The sequence below is a fragment of the Microtus pennsylvanicus genome, chromosome 3 (assembly GCF_037038515.1).
Source record: "Microtus pennsylvanicus isolate mMicPen1 chromosome 3, mMicPen1.hap1, whole genome shotgun sequence".
In the NCBI taxonomy this organism is placed as follows: Eukaryota; Metazoa; Chordata; class Mammalia; order Rodentia; family Cricetidae; genus Microtus; species Microtus pennsylvanicus.
In genome coordinates, this window is record NC_134581.1 from 22,568,353 (window position 1) to 22,588,811 (window position 20,459).

Here is a 20,459-nt window from a genome sequence, read left to right on the forward strand (position 1 = left end):
AAAAACATCCTGAGTGAGGTAACCCAGACCCAGAAAGACAAATATATATGTACTCACTCATAAGTGGATAATAGACAATAAGCAAAAGACAACCAGCCTGCAGGCTACAACCCCAGAGAACCTAGGTAACAAAGAGGACCCTAAGAGACATATATGGATCCACCTAGAAAGGGGAAGAATCACAAGATCTCATGAGTAAATTTGGAGCATGGAGGGTAGAAGGCGAGGGAGGAGGGTGAAGGGGAATGGGGGAAAATATATAGCACATTCCTGTCCAAACAATTAAAATGAAAAGGATTTTTTAAAAAGGAAAGAGGGAAGGAGGGAGGGAGGAAGAAGGAAAGAAAGAAGAAAGAAAACACATACAAAATGTTCCTGGTTTGGTACCAAAAGCAAAATTCTAATTAATGAACAGATGTTTTCTAGACTCTAAAATAGCCACAGGTAGTTGTGCATCATTTAAAATTTGTTTTATTCATACCATTTCAGACCCTGGCCCTTTTGGAAGAAGAAGAAGATATAAACCAAATCACAGATTACTTCTCTTATGAACATTTCTATGTCATTTATTGTAAATTCTGGGAACTAGATGGTGATCATGACCTGTACATCAGCCAGGCTGATCTATCTCGATACAATGACCAGGGTGAGTGACTGATTCTAAAGATGCTAAAACTAACCCTTTTGTCAATGTTGTATAAATTGTCTCCCCTCATTATGAGAAATTCCCTTTCTTAAATTCTATTAGTAAGTCTCTGTATAGGGCCCATAATTTTTAAATGAGAATGGACAAAGATAAATTTTTTATGTGTTCACTCTGTAGACCAGGCTGGCCTTGAAGTAACAGCCTACCTGTGCCCCTCCGGTGCTGGGGTTAAAGGTGTGCACCACCAACCCTAGCCAAAGGTCAGTTTTCAACCTTAAGAGGCCAGAGTTTTAAGACTACAGTTTTAAAGATGGGAAGTCTTTGTACTAATTTGTATCATTATGATGACGAGTCTCAGGTCAGCCTTGGCTATGCACCTTCCTGTTAACCATGTTTGTGAGCCAGCCTGCAGAGGTCACACAACCCATGGGCTCTGAAGCCCTCTCATGGACTTAATGCCATTGTTTCCAGATACTGTATGAATTCACTGGATTGATGTTAATGATATGGTGAAGGGGACATTAAAACACCACATTTTTGTCCACTCACTAAATTTTGCTCTAGAACATGGTCTTTAGTTTTAGAATAATAAACCTTCCAAAGCTAAAACAGTCTTTTTTAAAAGGCGGTAAGGAGCAGGAGTGTTGGCTCAGCAATTAAGAGCACTTTACTACTCTTGCAGAGAACCTTGAGCTCCATCCCCACCACCTACATCGCAGCTCACAGATGTCTGTAGCTCCAGTGCCAGGAGATTTGGTCTCCATGGGCACCAGGCACTCATGTGATGCATGTACATACATATATATACATACATGCAGACAAAACACTCATACATAGAAAGTAAAAATAAATTGGCTTTAAAGATGTTAGTGTTAGAATTTAATATTTTTTGCAGTTTCTATATAGCCTTCTTATTTGTCTCTAGTATAAAATATTTATTCATTAGTCAAAGTTCAACTGTAGAGGCTTCTGTTGGCTTATCCTGACACACATATTTCTAATTTTCCTAGCCAAATTGACTCATCTTTATGTTGACTATACCTTACTCTAAAAAGAATAGATGCTGGGAGGTGCTAACCCTCTATTGAAATCCCTGGTAGTCCTTAAATTTTAGAGTGCATTCCATTGCCTGGGGTACTTGTTAAAAGAACAGGTCTAGAGATCTCTGGTCTTACCTTGCCTCTTCTCTCCTCTCCCCTCCCTTCTTCTCCATTCCTCTTCCCTCCCCCCCCTTTTGGCTATTTTGAATATAGAAAGAGATAGTGCTAATACATTTTCTAAGGTCTATCATCAAAGACAAAACATACTATCTGAAGATACAATTGTTACTGAGAAGGTAGCTCAGTGGAAGGTTGCTTGACTAGCATGTGCAAAGCCCTGGGTTCAGTGCCCCGGTAGAAGCAATAACAACAGCCAAAGGCCATTAACTGTCTCTGTAAATAAAGCCTATTGACGGTATTTCTTTTAAATATTGTATCTGAGCCTCTGTAGAATGGGAATGTAAGAAAAGCATGTTTATGGTGTGTCTTGGTAACTTTTATAAAGCTGCTCTGGAGTACTCACCATCATCTTACATTGGTTCAGGAGCTGCACAATCTGTTTCCCTTGAACTGAATGCTAGGATAAAATTTGTCTTGTTTTAGAAAATTAGTTTTGTTTTATTGGATACCAAGATCAATACAAATTCTGTGTATTTTTGTCTTAGCTGTCAGGATGTTCAGAATTAACTTAGAACTCAACTAGATAAATAACTAAATAGATGTCAGGTACATTCACTTGCCTGATCTTTTTTTTAAATTAGTGACTGATAATTTAAACCTACCTTATTTTTCTAAAAAGTATAAATTATGCATAAGTAAGAATTTATTCCTGCACAAATGGGGGTGGGGCCTTCAAGGTTCCACCCTTGACAGAGGAGATTTTGATTGTTGAGCAGTACTGAGGGAGGAAGACTTACTCTCCTTTGGGTATTTTGCCCATACACACACGTGCATATGAGAAGATATGGACTCATGGGTTTAATGACCTAAAAATGGAGGCCATGGAATAGGGAGAGAGACAGACTAAGAGACACTGGAATTATAGAGAGGTAACTTATGGTGAATGGATAGGTTCGAAATACACTGTATAATTATATGAAATTTTCAATGAATAAATTTTTTTTTTTAGAGAATTTAGGGGTTGGGGATGTCACTGAGTTGACAGAGTGCTTGGCTAGCATATACAGGCCTGGGTTTGATTTCCAGTACCATGTAAACTGTGTACAGTGGTGCACACCTATACTCCCAGCTCTCAGTGGTAGAAGCAGGAAGATCAAAAGTTCAAGGTCATCCTCAGTTATATAGCAAAATAGTGTTCACCCTGGGATATATAAAATCCTGTCTCAAAAAAGAAAAGAATTTAACTGTTGATAGTCTCACTGTGGAAGATTGTTAAATGGCTCAGGGTTAACTTTAGCAAATAAAAACAAATTTGTCAGGAATATTTCTAACTAACTAATTTTTATTTACATTTAGCTTCATCAAGTAGAATTATTGAAAGAATATTTTCAGGAGCAGTAACAAGGTATGAAAATTTTTTAAATTTGAATTTTATTTAGTGGGCTAACAATAAGTAATAGAAAGTGAAATAAAACAATTTGAGTTTTAAAATGAAATATACCATTGCAGCAGTCTCTCACTTTAGCAAAGCTTTCTGCATAATTTAGCGGGGCTTTTAATCAAATTATATCTAAAAAGCATAAAATCATGGCCTAATAAAAAATATTAATTCCTTAATATTATTGCAATGGCAAATATAAGTAACAATATCTGATTCCATTGATTATCAAATTAGAAACCTGGGCTAGACCTACTGGCATGGGCCTATAATCCCCAGATACTTAGTAGGCTGAGGCAAGAGGTTCACAAACTGAAGCCTTCTTGGACCACACAGTCAGTTCAAAGTCTGCCTAGGCAATTTAATAAGACCTTTCAATAACAGTAAGCTGGACATGGTGGCAGATGCCTTTAATCTCAACACTTTGGAGACATAAGCAAATGGATCTCTGTCGGTTCACAACCATTCTGGCCTGTATATTGAGTTCCAGCCACTAAAGGCTACATACTGAGACCCTGTCTCATAAAAATTATTTAATTAATTAATTAAATAACAAATTAAAAGTAAAAAGAAGGATAAGGATGTAACTCGGAGGTAGAGTACTTGCTTGCCTTGTATTAGGCTTTAAGTTCAAACTCTAACACCACAAAAGCAGCATAATTTTTTTCCATTTAGGCAAATACCTTCTAGTTGGACCTTGTAGGCCTTAGAAAATGAGGCTTCAAAGGGGTTGCACTTTCTAAACTATCCAGCTTTATGAGTTTTTTTTTTAATTTAGTACATTTCTAAACAGTGATGTTATTTTATTTCTTAATTGCTCAGGAAATTTCATAACCATGTTTTTTTCAGAGGAAAGACAGTACAAAAAGAGGGAAGGATGAGCTATGCAGATTTTGTTTGGTTTTTGATTTCTGAGGAAGACAAACGGAACCCTACCAGGTAAGTTTTTGTTGTGTAAACACATGCACAGAGCTTAGAAAGAGCATGGTGTCTGCCTAGTAAAGTGACCAGGCCTAGCCATAGCTCAGCATATAAAAATGCAGAGAATCTTACCTTCAGCCCCAGCCCTTGTGCTGGCTCAGGACCATTCTTAGCTACAGCTCCAGAGGGCACCAAACACATGTGTGCAGGCAAAACGCTCATACACATAAAGTAAAAATAAAATCTTTTTAAGATAACAGGGGCTAGAGAGATGACTTTGTGGTTTAAGAGCACCTCTTTCTCTTCTAGAGGCCTGAGTTCAATCCAACACTTAAGTCAGGTGGTTCACAACTGCCTATAACTCCAGAGGAGACCCACTTCTGCTTCTAGCCTCTGCCATTATCTACACACACATGCATGTATGTAAATAATAACTATTTTAAATTCATACATAGATAGAACAAATACTATTAGATGGAGTTAAATAACATCATAAATAATTGTTCTTAAACATTTACAAAACACTTCATCCATGCATTATAGAATATACATTCTTCTCAACAGCTTATAGTACTTTGTCTAAAATAGATTATATATTACTACATAAAGCAAGTCTGCATAAATATTGGAAAATTCAATTAACTTTTTGTATTCTATCTGACCACATAAAATATAGCTACTAATTAATAGCAAGAGAAACTTTTAAAAAAACTCTTAAATTTGTGGAGATTAAACAATATTGGATGATGAGTGCGTCACTAAAGAAACAAAGAAGCCACAACATACAAAACCTATTGGATGGAAAAGGTCGTCCCTAAGGGATGATTATGGTTCCACGGGCCTTAAAAAAAAACTAGATCTTAAGACCTTGGAAAGGCAAAAGCAGTAGATGGAAATAAACCATCAAGAGCAGGGCAAAATTAATGACAGATGAAAAATACAAAAGATGGATGAAAGAATTGTCTCTTTGAAAATAAAATTAATATTGATTGAGAAAACCAAAGCAAAATTAGAAATTAAAAGAAACACATTACAATAGATACCACTGAATTTAGAAAATTATAATGGCATAACTTAAAAAACTTAACAATTTTTTACTCCATTAAATAGAAAAGTCTAAAATTTAAGTGTATAGATTATATATATGTATATATATAAACTACCTATGTAAAGCCAAGATACTATAATATAAAAACATCTATGATAAACAATCAGATCAATTAAAAATGATAATAAAACCCTCAACAAAAAGTAGTCTAGTTCTGGGGCAGGAGAGATGGCTCAGGGGTTAAGAACACATACTGCAGAGGACCAGAGTTCAGTTCCCAGCACCACGTCAGGTGGTTCACACCACCTGTTCCTCCAGCTCCAGGGAACAATGCTTCTTATCTCCATGGACTCCTGCACTTGCATGCACATACGCCTACACAGACACACATAAAACTGAGCACTTAGTTTTTGAAAATACACACCTAAAAATAATTATCTAAAAATCAAGTAGCTCAGGTATAGATGGATTTGCTGCAGAATTCTACCAGACCTTTAAAGAACTAATACTCATCCTCAAATTATTCCATAAAGTGGAAAAAGAAAATACACTTCCTAGCTCTTTTTGTGAAATCACCATGCCCAGCCAAGACTATAAATTGTGCCTTTACAAATCTGAAGAATGCCGGGCAGTGGTGGTTCACGCCTTTAATCCCAGCATTTGGGTGGCAAAGGCAGGTGGATCTCGTGAGTTGAAGGCCAGCCTGGTCTACAAAGCGAGTTCTAGAACAACGAGAGCTGTTACACAGAAAAACCCTTTTTTAAAAAAAAAAAACTGCAAGAGGCCAGATGTGGTGAGCACACCTTTAGTCCCAGCTCTTGGGAGGCAGGCTGATCTCTCTGATTTCCAGGTCTGTCTGATCTACACGATTCCATGTTAACCAGGACTATACAATGTGAGACACCCTCAAAATAAGGTAAAACAAAGGTAAAAAAAATCTGAATGAAAAGCACTAATAATCTTTAATTCTAGAATTAGTCAAAATACCAAAGTAGAAGTTAGAAAAAGGAACCTTTTCCATATCCAAGATCTGAGTCAGGAGAGCCATATCCTTGCTGTCCAGTTATTCAAGCAACAGCAGAATCATGTGAGCCTAGGAGTTAAAGGCCACCTTAGATTACATATTAATAACTTACTTAAAATAAGTAATTTTTTTTTTTTGGTTTTTTCAAGACAGGGTTTCTCTGTAGTTTTGGAGCCTGTCCTGGAACTAGCTCTTGTAGACCAGGCTGGCCTCAAACTCACAGAGATCCGCCTGCCTCTGCCTCCCAAGTGCTGGGATTAAAGGTGTGCGCCACCATCGCCTGGCCTAAAATAAGTAATTTTAAAGGAAAAAATAAATGCAAGATCAAAAAACATTATGGGCTGGAGAGATGGTTCACTTGGTAAATTGCTTGCCATGCCAGAATGAACTAACCTCTAGGGTTAGACTAAGGTTAGGACTAGAGTTGGGGTTAAGGTTAGATCTTCATTTGATCGTCAGAATTCATGTTTTGTTTGTTTGTTTTAAAATAAAAGGCAGGCATGGCACACATTTGTGGTCCCAGTGCTGAGGAGATGGAGACACGTAGACAGACCCCTGGGGCTCACTAGACAGCTATCATAGCCCATTTGGCTAGTGAGAGGCCCTATTGAGAAGCAGGTGAGGAAGATCCCAGTGCTGACCTTAGCCTCCACATACACACACACAGATACACAGAAAAACTTGCCTGTATGACTCCTTTGTAGGATATTTCTAGATAAGGTGCCATGTCAAAGGATGGGGAAATGTGAGGTCCAAGAGACACAGCAGTGAAAGGAACTTCAAGATGAAATTGTGAACCAGGCATAGAGACCAAACAGACCATAGGAGAATCAGTCAGAGGAAACTACTTAAAGAAAATTCAGTTGTTAGAATAGCTGATGTGACTGAATGTGGATCTAAACACCTGGTAGAGATTTGATACAATAACAAGTTAGAAGGAATGTACTATTTTAACTCTGAATAATAAACAAGCTCACTCACTGCATTAAGTGAATGGAAGTGATACAGGCCAAAATCTCATTTCTTGTATAAAATCAATACACAGTTCTGAAACAGAAAAATGAAGAGGAATGTGGGCTAGTGCTCTGAAAATACAAGATAAAAAGCAAACTGATTGGTCTTTGGAAATGACCAACTCTGGAATTTAAAAATAGAAGGAAGGGGCTGGAGAGATGGCTCAGCTGTTAAAGGCTAGGCTCACAACCAAAAATATAAAAATAGAAGGGAGAAGAGACCTTCCTTTTTTTCCTTATATTTCTGATCGTGAATCCTACCCTTTAGTAGCTGAGCCATCTCTACACCCCTCCATTGTTTCTTCTAACAAACCTTTATAACTAGGTATTGTAGACAGAAACTGCGCATTCATTTCCCAGCCGTGTGGACACAAATAATCACACAGAAACTATATTAATAACAACACTGTTTGGCCAATAGTTTATAAATATTTCTAGCTAACTCTTACATCTTAAATTAGCCCATTTCTATTAATCTATAAATCACCACAAGGCTGTGGCTTGGTTCTGGCTGGTGGCTGGCATCTTTCTCCTTCGACAGCTACATGGCATCTCCCTGACTCCACCTACTTTATATATCTCTATTTAGATTTGCCACCTGGCTTTACTCTACTAAGCCATTGGCTGAAACAGCTTCTTTGATAATCAATGGTAATAAAACATATTCATAGCATACAGAGGGGAACCCCACATCAAGGTATATTTGTAACAAACATGTAAATTTACTTTTAAAACATGCAATAGTACTTGAATAAATAAAGAACCTCTATCAGGTCCATGTTAATTTTCTTCTTTTACCTTCTAGCATTGAGTATTGGTTCCGCTGCATGGATGTGGATGGAGACGGTATACTTTCCATGTATGAGCTGGAGTACTTCTACGAAGAGCAGTGCGAACGAATGGAAGCCATGGGCATTGAGCCTTTGCCATTCCATGATCTGTTGTGCCAGATGCTTGACTTGGTGAAGCCAGCTAGTGATGGTAAGACTGAATGAACAACACTTTGCTCTGTTCATCCTTTAACAAAATGAAACACAGAGTTCTGTATTATCCTGATGTATTTAGCTTTCCAGAGTTGCCCTTACTGGCTTCCCAAGTAAAGAATTTAAAGTTTCTCTCTCCTTGACTTTAAGTATCAAATCCAGTATTTAAGAATTAGAACTTTCTAATACAGGCAGTGGTGGCACATGCCTTTAATCTCAGTACTCAGGAGGCAGAGGCAGGCAGATCACTGAATTCGAGGACAGCCTGGTCTACAGAGTTGAGGTTCAGGACAGCCAAGGCTAGATAGTGAAACCCTGTTTCAAAAAAAAAATGGGGGTGGGTGGGGAGGAGAAGGAAGGAAGGAAAGAAAAGAAAAATAGTATTTTCCATATAGAGGGGAAGCGCTGTGACTTGGAGTATGGATGTGAAGAGACTGTGGGGAGAAGGGGCATCATGTCACAGTGTTGACGGTTGCACACCACCATGAGTGTGCTTAAAAGTCACTAGTGTGTACAAGTTAAAAATGACTCACCCTTGATTTTTTTAATCTGTTTTTTAATAAATGAACATACCCATGTACTTTTCAACATCAGTGAGGTTTTTATGGTTTTTTTGTTTGTAAAAAGAGCTGTCAGTAAAATGTACAGGGCATATTGTTTTTCCAAAGGCAAAATAACTCTACGAGACTTGAAGAGGTGCAGAATGGCTCATATCTTCTATGACACTTTCTTTAACCTGGAGAAATACTTGGACCATGAACAAAGAGATCCTTTTGCAGTCCAGAAGGTAATAGTATACACTGAAATTGAACTTTCAGAGCTTGAATACCAAAGGCTGTATGCTATGTATTAAATACTCTGTGCATGTAGGGATCTCTGTATTTAAAAAGATAACATCTAAAATGTTTCCTCAAAGAAATAATAAATTCTGTGAAACAGAAGGAGGGGGAGGGGAAAAGGGATGGAGAGAGAGAAAGAATATAAACAAAAGAATGAGAATTAACATAAAGATCTAAGAGCTGGGAGACAGATGGGCATCTGTGAGTTCAAGCCCAGCATGATCTACCTAGCAAGTTCCAGAATGGCCAGAGCTACACAGAGAGACCTTGTCTCAAAGTAAATTCACAAATAAATACTACAAGCACATCTCACCCACAACCAATAAGCACGTCAGGTAATTTCTAACTCTAAGTCCTTGCTATCTATTAGATTATATTGCTGCATGTAATTGCGTTCACATTAGAAAGATGTCCCAAACAGTAGTTTTGAAAAATTACATCAGTAACACATCTTAACAAGCTATACTGACCTTGATTTAATTGTGCTGTGCACTTTGAAGATAGTGTGGTAAATAGCTTTACCCTTCTAAGTGACACCAGAACTTCTCTGTAATAGACAACTTCAAATAATTTAATACCTTTTCAAGTACTAATGATTCCTGTGTGAAGCTATCCATTTTAAATCTTGTTCTGCATGAGAATAGAGACAAGTTCCTTTGCCATGAGCAAACATCTGTTAGACCATCAGTAAACCTGAGAGGAAGGAGACAATAAACTCCATAAAGGTCCTCTGACCTCCACACATGCACCATGACACACACACCTACTCAGGTAATAGACACACACACACAATAACCACAAATGGAATTTTTTTTTTAAGAATCATGAAGTTGAGGAGATGGCTTAGAGTTAACCTGCTGCTCTTGCAGAGGACCCTGTGGCAACTCACAACTGTCTTAACTTCAGCTTCAGAGGATCCAGTACCCCCTTCTGACCTTTACAGACATTGCATACACATGGTGCACATATGTACATGCAGGCAAAACAGTTATTTTTTTTTTAAGAGAGAGAATCATGACCAAAATAATGTAAGCTTCTTAGTACACATAATTTTGTAATTTCAGGTGCAGATCACTGTGGGAGTGTTACCTTGGCCCCTCTTTTAATATGTGGGGAACACTTTCAGATGGGTTTTTCAGCAATACACATTTATGATGCCCTACATCCAATTTTTGTCTTTATTCTAATTTTCTCCTTTTAATCAGGATGTTGAAAATGATGGCCCTGAGCCCTCCGACTGGGACAGATTTGCAGCTGAGGAGTATGAGGCTCTTGTCACAGAGGAGTCCGCCCAGGTGCAGCTCCAGGAAGGGTGAGTGCATCTCCTGATGGTTAAGGACTTTAACTGCCCTTGCAGAATACTAAAACTGCCTCAAAAATCCTTCTGTAGTTTTTCCACTTTTGACTAACATAAAAGAAATATATCTGGTTTAGCTAGCTATCTTAACTTGGATGAGCACACTCCTGCAGTTTTCTCTTGCATTCCTCACTGATTTCCTGATAGCCTGGTGTCCCTTTTCCTTTAATAAGTCACACCCTCCATGGAATCCAAGATCACTGAGCACAACTCTGTTAACAGTCAGTTTGGTTAAAAGGGGGCTATAGAACTGAATCTCCCCTAAATAATAAATGAACCATGTGTTAAATGAACCTTTATCAGAAATAGTCAAAGAGCCGGGCGATGGTGGCGCACGCCTTTAATCCCAGAACTCGGGAGGCAGAGGCAGGCTGATCTCTGTGAGTTCGAGACCAGCCTGGTCTACAGAGCTAGTTCCAGGACAGGCTCCAAAGCCACAGAGAAACCCTGTCTCGAAAAACCAAAAAAAAAAAAAAAAAAAAAAAAACAGAAATAGTCAAAGGAAAATTCCACACATGGATCATGCTAAGAGAGAAAGCTGTCCAAAAATTTGGAACATTTTATCAGTTGTAACATTTTCTGGTTTTTCCATTATTTTCTATGACTTCAGAAATTCTAATTTTTCCTTGTCTTTGTTTGGAATACAGGCATGCTATACTATATCTAATGAACTCAGGTCTGCATAGTTGCAGGGAAAATGCCATCTTCTCAGTTTTTACAGTTTTCTAATATTCTACTGTATAGTTGGACCATTACTTTACAGTCTTCTATTGATGTTTTACTTTTAACATTCCACTGTTACAGATTATAGTGTTTGACAAATCATCCAATATAAATGTTGTTTAATATATAAGATGAATTCCTAGAACATACCAAGCAGATAAACATATCCAAACTAGGTTGTAGAGAGTCTACAAAGACATAAAAGGGTTTTATAAGAACCAAGCAATGATGGGTGCAGAGCCTCATGCTGAGCAGCAGTGGGGCAGCATTGCCGTGTCGTGGCCTAAAGGGACGAGGACATGAAACACCAGAGCCAAAAAAAGTAGCTGTGTGCAAAGGGAACCTGAGAAGATTTAGAATTTTGCAATCCTAGGCAACTCACCTGAAAGCAAGCTACTAGAAGCACACATCCAGCCCTCTTCATACCCTCAGCAGCCTAGTGATGACACATTTTGACCTCCAGAAGACCAGGGAGTGCCCTGATGTAGCCTATCAGGTTAGCTTCCTGGAGCACAGAAAGGAAGGGTACACAGGAAATGTCCAGTCCAGGAGGTGATGTGAACTAGTCCTCCAGAGTTGCACCATTTCCCATCTTTCCATGATTCCCTTTGCGGGGACAGGGAGGCAGAGGTTGACTTTGAATTTGTTGATCCTCCTTGAACCTCTTCAATACTGGAGACCCTGTACCTAGCCCATGGTGTCTTCAGTATCTTTTTTGAAGGTGTAGAGTATACCATCACCAACACCCATTTTTAAATATGTAGATTATTTTTCTTTCTTTAGTCATAAAACTAAGGTTTCATATTTGAAGTTCTTTTGTAATAAAAATGTCCCAAGTGGGGTAGGGTCAGAAGCCAAATATATCCAGGGAATATTAATAATAACTGATTGCAGTTGTGCCTTATGAATTTACTGGGATGCAACAATGGTCAAAGGTCTGATTTGCCTCTTCTGTAGGGTAGTTTTGTTTACTTGTTTCTCCACCTTTTAAAATTACAAGTTATGTAATGACATGGCTGAGCAGTTAAGAGCACTTGCTGCTCTTACAGAAGACCTGGGTTACATCCCCACCACCAACATGGTTGCTCACCACAGTGTGTAGCTCCAGTTTCAGGGACCCAATGCCCTCTTCTAGCCTCCCAAAGGCTCCAAACACACATAGCACACAGACAAATACAAAGAAAAAACACCATACACACAAAATAATAAAATAAAAATTTTAATTAAAAAATACAAATTATAACATGGGGGATGACACCCTTGCCTCCAATTGCCTTACAATAATGGAAAAAATAACAAATAATAAGAATTCAATCAATTTAAATATGAAAAATAAACCTAACCAAATAGAATAGTGGTTCTCAACCTCCTTTGAGGGGGTCAAACACCCTTTCATAGAGGTCTCCTAAAACATCAAAAAACAGATATTTACATTATGATTCATAACAGTAGCAAAATTACAACTATTAAGTAACAAAAATGACTTTATGGTTGGGGTCAGCACAACATGAGGAACTCTCCTAGACTGCAGCATGAGAAAGGCTGAGAACCACTGAACTAGAGAACTATAAAAGAGAATACAATCTGCTGGGAAATACATGTAAGAAAAATAAATTTTGTGTAAATATTAACAGTAACAATTCAAAGGAGACACAGAAGAAAATACGTGTTTAATTAGCAAGTCTCAGCAGATACCCTAAAAAGCTACTAAGTCAAGCTAGAGGGAGAGTTAGATGTTAATTAAAATAAATACCTAGAACAGTGAAGCCAAATTCAAAACATTTTTATTCAGTCACAAAGCATACACACAAAAGCACAGACCATGTAGTATACACTAATGATGAACTAAACAAGGCAAATGTTTTTAGATCAATGAATGTAAAATGGGTAAAGTTTCAGTTATAGAATAATGACCACCACCAAAAACAACAGTATTTTAGTAATAATTTAAAAACCCTTTTAAAAGGCTGTCTTGATATTACTAAGCTTAAGAGGCAAAAATAAAAATCAAAGGTGGGGATTGAAACCTATTATTTATAAACATAGTAAAGTAGTTCCTAATTCCTATTCCTAAACTAAAAATCTTTGTGAGCTTTGCCCATAAAGTATTCACAGAATACATATTAGGACATAAAGCATCCAAAAAATAGCAATACAAACTACCTTCTGATTAAAAGAAGGGGGTCTGGCTGTATGCTGCAATGTTCAGCTTCCACACCATGTAAATAAGAGTTACAGATGGTACGGATGGTAATGGCTCATGCCTGTGACCCTAGCATCCAAGAGAGCTAGATCATGAGTTGGGGACAGCCTAGGATACATAGCAAGACTCTGGCAATGGAGGATGATAATTAAAAAAAAATCAGAAGCCAACCTAAAATAAGAAAGCTTTAGGAAGAAGAGAGAAAAGGATGAGAGCAAAGGAGCCAACAACTGAGGCTTTGTAACAGAATACACAAGGACAATAGTTACAGATGGCCAGAGCAGCATTTAGTGGTCCCTACCTGAATTTGACTAAAACCTAGAACAAGGAAGACACCAGAAGTCGCATTCACATAGGTCCAGCTCTGTATACCCCATCCTGTCCCTAAAAAAAAGACAAAAGCAAAGCAAAGGGGAACTTAGAGAAGAGAGAAGAGCCACTGAAAGACACTTAGCACAGCAGGCCAAACCATCTTCCCAACGCTTTTTGATGAAAACACCAGCGATCCCACTTGCCCCTTCCTAAGCAACCAGTAAAACAGAGGCAGCAGTCTGTTCCCAGCTACAAAGACAAGTGAACAAAAATGCCAGACAGTTGAGAAATACCGATACAATCCAAATGGAAGAAGTCAATTCAGAAATAAGAACAAGAAATCAAAATGAGTGCTCAGAGGAATGGCAAATGTGCTCCTAAAGCCTACAGCTAATGTTTTAGAAATGGGGATGTAACTGTAAGGGTTTGTACACTGTGGTACGCATTTGGAGATCAAAGGTCCACTCTCAGACATAGATTCTTGCCACTTGTGGATCTGGGGATCCAACGTAGGTAGAGAGACTTGCAAGTAGGCTCTTTTCCCACTGAGCCACCTCACAGCCCAAGGAAGAATGTTTTAATGAAAGCTGCAGCATGGTGCCAAGTGGAATGGACACATTGGAAATATTATTTGTTATTTTGCTGAAATGCTGGGCATTTTAAACACCTCTAGAAAACAACAGGAATATTTTCTAGAACTTTAGCTATTGAAGCAACAAAAAGATGCATGGAAGCAGGAATTAGCATTTTTTTCTACCCCAGTTACAAATATTTCAGGTCTTATGGGTTCTGTTACAGTGTGCAGATAATAATATGAGCAAATGTTTGCCACTGTATTCCAGTAGAACTTTAAAAATAAACTAGAAGGTACTCATTGCATAGTGGTTCACATCACAAAATATCCCTGTGATTTTTCTTTGAAATTTAAAAAGGTAAATGTATTCTTAGCTCAGTTGTACCAAAACAGGTGTGAAGATAGATTTGGCTCATCATATAGTCTGCCAATCCCTACATGAGAGTGAATTCACTGTACAAAGAAATAAAGAACTGAAAAATCTTCAGTAAGAACAATAATTACCCACAAAGGAATGCAGAAAGAAATTAAACAACACTGTCTACTTACTATCTGACAGACCAGCTTCAGGAAGGAGAAGTCTGTTCTGGCTCCATCCATCATGGGGGCAGAAACTAGAGGCAGCTGTTACTGAATCCCTGGTCAGGAAGCAGAGATAAATGCTGCTGCTCAACTCCTTTCTTCCTTGTATTCAGCCCATGCAGTGGTGACACCACATTTAGGACTGCTCTCCCTACCTCAATTAGCCTAATGTTAAAAACTCCCCTCGCAGGCATGCCTAGAGATGTGTCACTTCACATTGGCAGTCAAACTTAACATCATAAATATCATTCAAGTACTACCATGAAAACAACTTTAGGACTAGAGAGAAGGCCCAGTGGTTAAGAACACTTCCTGTTCTTTCAGAGAACCCCAATTCAGTTCCCAGCACCCACATAGCAGCTTACAATTGTGTGTAGTTCCAGGGGATCCAATGTGCTTTTCTGTCCTCCAAGGGTGCACACAGTAGTGCACTTATATGTAAGCAAGACATTCATATAAATCTTTTTTAAAAAGAAAACTTCAGGGCTGGAGAGATGGCTCAGCGGTTAAGAGCACTGCCTACTGTGAGTTCAATTCCCAGCAACCATATGGTGGCTCACAACCATCTGTAGTAAGATCTGGTGTCCTCTTCTGGCCTGCAGAACACTGTATACATAATGAGTAAATAAATCTTTAAAAAAAAACTTCACACAGAATTTCACTATTAAGAATGTGAGGTAAGAATGACAGCGCATTTCTGGAATTTCAAAGATGAAAAGTGCTGCTCCTCAAAGAGCGTTTCTAAAAGAAATGCCAGGTGGTACTCATCATGAAAGTCAGGGGCCTTCACATAGGAGCCAGTGAGATGCTCTGAGCTACTGTAGGCTGCCGGTGCAGTTCAGTGCTAGAGCAGGCACCTAACATGTACACAGCCCTAAACTTAGTCCCCAGAAACCTTCCCACCCCACACAAAGGCAATGAAATATTTCAGTTACTTTCTGTTGCTGTGATAGAACACCATGACCAAAACCAACTTATAGAGGAGAAAGGAGTTTATTTTTTCTTATGGTTCCAAAGGTCCATCGTGGCAGGGAAGCATGAGGTCCAAGAGTTCAACATACGAGCTTATAAGAGACAGTTTTTATTTGGTTATACACATAAAATAGTCTGTTAACTCCCAGAAAATAAAAGGAGGAAACTACAATAGTTGTAACTCAGATGATCTCTCTCTCTCTCAAAAAAAAAAAAAAATCACTGTAGGAGCTCAGTGATTGAGAGTGCATACTGCTCCTGCAGAAACCGGAATTCAGTTCAAAGCATCATGTCAGGCAGTTGTGGCTTGCCTGAAACTGGCTGTGTAGGCCAGGTTGACCTTGAACTCAGAGATCTACCTGCTCTGCTCTTCCAGTGCTGGTATAAAAGGTGTGCACCACCAAGTACTGCTTACATATTTTTTAAAAGATTTATTTATATGTGTGCATCTGTGTGTTTGTGTTTGTGTGAGTACCCAGAGAGACCAGAAAGTATTGGTGTTAGATTCCTTAGAGTTGAAGTTAACAGGCATATGTGAGCCACCCAGTGCAGGTGCTGGGATCCAAACTCTAGCCCTAAATAAAGCAGTAAGTATTCTTAACCTCTGAGCCATCTCTCTAGCCCCTTTTTAATACTCCTCCAATTCTATTTTTGTAATCTCCTTTAAAGAAAAGGAAAAAATGGGTAGCAGGTCTGAATACATAGTATGTTTGAATAAGCACAAGAGAAACTTATTATTAGTTAAAGATAAAATATAATTGGATCAAGCAAAAAAGAATTTCAAGTTGTGGTAGCACTAGGAAAAGTGCCAGTGTGCATGAACAGAAGGAGGCAGGGGATGCAGGCTAAGGGTCAAGGGAGGAGATGCAGTCACCAGCTGCTGTGAAATTCAACCAGTTCATATGAGACGCTCTCATCACAAACCCCTCTTCTCATGTGGTGGGAGATAAGGCTTATAGAGAACACATGTGGGTGCTGAAGTCTCTGGGGAGGAGAAGACAGCAGCCACAGCCTGTACAGGAGTGCTAGAATGTCAGTGAGGATGGGGAAGGCCTGTTCTACACCTTACCAGCTACAGCCCAGGGCTTCATCTCATGAAGTACAGATGTCAGGATGAATAAATGTCACACAGAAATTGTCAGATTCTTATCAGAAAAAGGAAGAATGTTTGAGCCTTAGGAACCACTGAGAGCTGGCCAAGTCACCAGCTGGGAGGGTTACCTGACTCCTCCAGCTCAGTTTCAGAAGATCTTGGTAACTACCTTCCAGAGTCACTGTGAGGCTCAGAGATGGTACGGGCAAACAGTTGGCATCCAGCTACAGGGAATGGTAGCTATGACTATTCTGGGTAGAATTGGAGTCTGTAACATTACACACATGAAAATTTGGAGTTAGGCAATACTAAATTCAAATCTTTGTTCCACCGCTTACTAGTGTGATCCTGGGTCTCCAAGCCTCAGTATCCCCTCCACAACGAAACCTCTGCCACACCAAGCTATTTTAAGTTTTAAAGAACAATATGAATATAACTAAATAAAGTCTTTCGGCCTGTTGTTTGTAATGAAAAGCGGTGGCTATTCTACAGCTTCTGTGACCTCTACAAAAGGAGAGTTTTGTCAGCCGTAATCAGCAATCGCAGAGCACAGGGTGGCACCACTGACACATTAAATACGTGCGATGGTGTATGTAATATTTCCACCAGAACCTGGCATGTGATGAAAACAGAACGACCTACTTGCTTATCTTAGCACTAGATTGTGGGCTTCTCAAAAGCAGAGAACCTTGTTTCAATCTTGCATGTAACCCCAGCCCAGAACACAGCCTTCCAAAAGGCACTCCAAATTCTTCCCCATTTCAGTCATAGGTTGCCTTTGTATCATGCTCTACCTCCGGCTTCAGTCAGCAGCCAGTAGGGACCCGGGCCTAAGGCTGCACACATGCAGATAAGCATGGCCTGAGGACAGATGCTCAGAACTGAGGACAGCATGGAAATCCAACCATAGTGACCCAGAGACCATGGTCCACCTGCACAAATGCAGATGAGGAAAGCAGGCTACACAACTGTTTATAGTTAGCATTCTTGCATTCTCTACAACAAAATAAATTAGGATCCCAGCACCCACACAATAAGACAAATGTTCCCAAAAATGCCTGCAACCCCAGCTCCGAACTGGGTTGCTGGCTTTTAGCCAAGGTGAGAAAACTGAGCCCCAGTTTCTGAGAGACTGTCTCACAGAAAGAAGTAGAAAGTAATAGAAGAGGACACTAGCAGCCTTTTCTAGTTTTCACATACACAGGCATAGGCGCTCATAAACATGCACATACACCCAGAGAGCTACACATCCAAATTAAATATTGGGGAAGGGCAGCAAGATGAATCAGCTGGTAAAGGTGCTTGTTAAAATCTATAGACCTGAGTTTGCTCCCCCAAACCTACATAAAGGTGAAGAGAACCAACTTCACTAAGCTGTCCTCTGGCCTCCACACGTGACTTCACACACACATACCCATCATGCAAGCACAATAAATAATTTTTTTTTTTTGGTTTTTCGAGACAGGGTTTCTCTGTGGTTTTGGAGCCTGTCCTGGAACTAGCTCTTGTAGACCAGGCTGGTCTCGAACTCACCGAGATCCGCCTGCCTCTGCCTCCTGAGTGCTGGGATTAAAGGCGTGCGCCACCACCGCCCGGCTGTACACACAATAAATAATTTTAAAAACACCTTTGGGCCAGGAGGTGGTGGCACACGCCTTTAATACAAGCACTCGGGAGGCCAGCCTGGTCTACAGAGTGAGTTCCAGGACAGGCTCCAAAGCTACATAAAGAAACCCTGTCTCAAAAAAACAAAAACAGAAGAAAAAAAGAAAAAGGAAAACCAAAAACACTCTGGTCAAGCAATCCAGAAAGAACTATTTATGTTTCAGTATACTTAAGTAGCAATGTTACTAGCATTCAAAAACAGGGCTTTACTGCTTCGGAGTATTCCTTAACACAGTAACTTGTCCATTTAGGTAGTTTATAAGAACTGCTCTATCCAGACATAGTTGCACACACCTGTAATCCTAAAACTTGGGCATTTGAGGCAGTCAGCCTGGACTATATAAGGAGACCTTATCTTTAAAAACAAAAGTGTATTTTGTTTTAGATTTAAAGGGCTGGAAGGGTGGCTCAGCACTTGCTGCTCCTGCAGAGGACCCAGATTTGGTTGCCAGCATCTACTTGGACAGCTCACAACCATCTATAACTCCAGTTCCAGGAATCTTCTGGCCTCTGTGGGCACTGGGCACACATAACATGCAGGCAAAGCACACATAAAATAATCTTTATTAAGTTTTCTGTTATTTTGTTTTTTTGGTTGTTGTTGGGGTTTTTTTATGAGTTCTTTTTGTTATTGTTTGAGGGAGGAGGGTTGTTTTGTTTTTCAAGACAGGTTGTCTCTGTGTATCCCTGGCTGTCCTGGAACTTGCTATGTAGACCAAGCTGGCCCAACTGCCTATGCTTTCCAAGTGCTGGGATAAAAAGTGTGTGCCACCACCTCCCAGCTTTATTAAAAGTTCATAATTAGGACGGATCAACTTTCTGAGGCAGAAAGGTAGGTTAGTCGACATTAGGAACTTTCATTGCATTTGTGTGTATGTAGGTGGGCATGTGCATGTCATGATACACATGTGGAGGTCAGAGGCCAGCCTATGAGTTAGTTGCCTCCTACTCTGTGTCATAGGAATGGAACTCAGGTTGGCAGCAAGCACCTCTATCTGCTGAATCATCTCACAGGCCTACATCAGGAAACTTGGCTCAGGTTGGAACAAAAGATTTTCAAAAGAAACTAGATAAAGCTCCATGAATTAAATGTCCAATTTTCAAAATATTTCATTTAATTGAATTTCAATAAAGGCTCAAGGTATGTTTTTAATTTAAAATACAAGATCAAACCCATTAACATTCAGTATGGAGAGAGGAGCTCTGGCTTGATTGATGATTGATAGCTTTTTTTTCTTTTGCTTTTTTGTTGTTTTTGTTTTGTTTTTTTGTTTTGTTTTGTTTTTTTGGAGACAGGGTTTCTCTGTAGCTTTGGGGCCTGCCTGTTCCGGAACTAGCTTTTGTAGACCAGGCTGGCCTCAAACTAACAGAGATCTGCCTGCTTCTGCCTCCCGGGTGCTGGGATTAAAGGCGTGTGCCACTACCGCCCAGCTTGATTGGTGGCTTTTAAGTTAGAGGCATTAAGGGCATGCCTTCTGGTTGACCATGCTCCACCAGGTGGCTCCACACCCATGAGTATAAGGGTAACACAGATTGATTCAAAAAAAAAAAAAAAAAAGCTGGAGCGATGGCTCAGCCATTATAGGCTAACATAGCGAGACAGAGAGACAGAAAGTGTGTGTGTGAACATGGAATGAATGGCATGGAATTAGGAGGTGGGATGGATATGAAAGGAGTTGTGGGAGAATTGGGGCTAAGTATGATCAAAATACCTTGTATGCATATATGAAACTCTCAAAGAATGAAAATATATCAAAAAATAAATAAGCTAAACGTGATGGCACACCTCTTTAATCCCATCACTCTAGAGGATTATGCAAGTGAAGCTCTTGTGAGTCCAAGGCCAGCCCAGTCTACGTGACTTTCAGGCTAGCCAGAGCTACATGGCAGGAACCTGTCTCAACAA

At 39.4% G+C, this 20,459-nt stretch overlaps 1 protein-coding gene across 2 annotated transcripts in view; it reads left to right on the plus strand.

Moving 5' to 3' along the window:
• Positions 1–20,459, plus strand: part of Ppp2r3a (protein phosphatase 2 regulatory subunit B''alpha) — a 139,133-nt gene that overhangs the window by 111,738 nt on the left and 6,936 nt on the right. For both annotated transcript variants that reach the window (XM_075964865.1, XM_075964867.1), the window contains 6 exons: positions 490–646; positions 3,163–3,211; positions 4,094–4,183; positions 8,056–8,231; positions 8,902–9,020; positions 10,278–10,384. In XM_075964865.1, the coding sequence (XP_075820980.1) occupies positions 490–646; positions 3,163–3,211; positions 4,094–4,183; positions 8,056–8,231; positions 8,902–9,020; positions 10,278–10,384 (698 nt within the window). The remainder of the gene's footprint in view (positions 1–489; positions 647–3,162; positions 3,212–4,093; positions 4,184–8,055; positions 8,232–8,901; positions 9,021–10,277; positions 10,385–20,459) is intronic.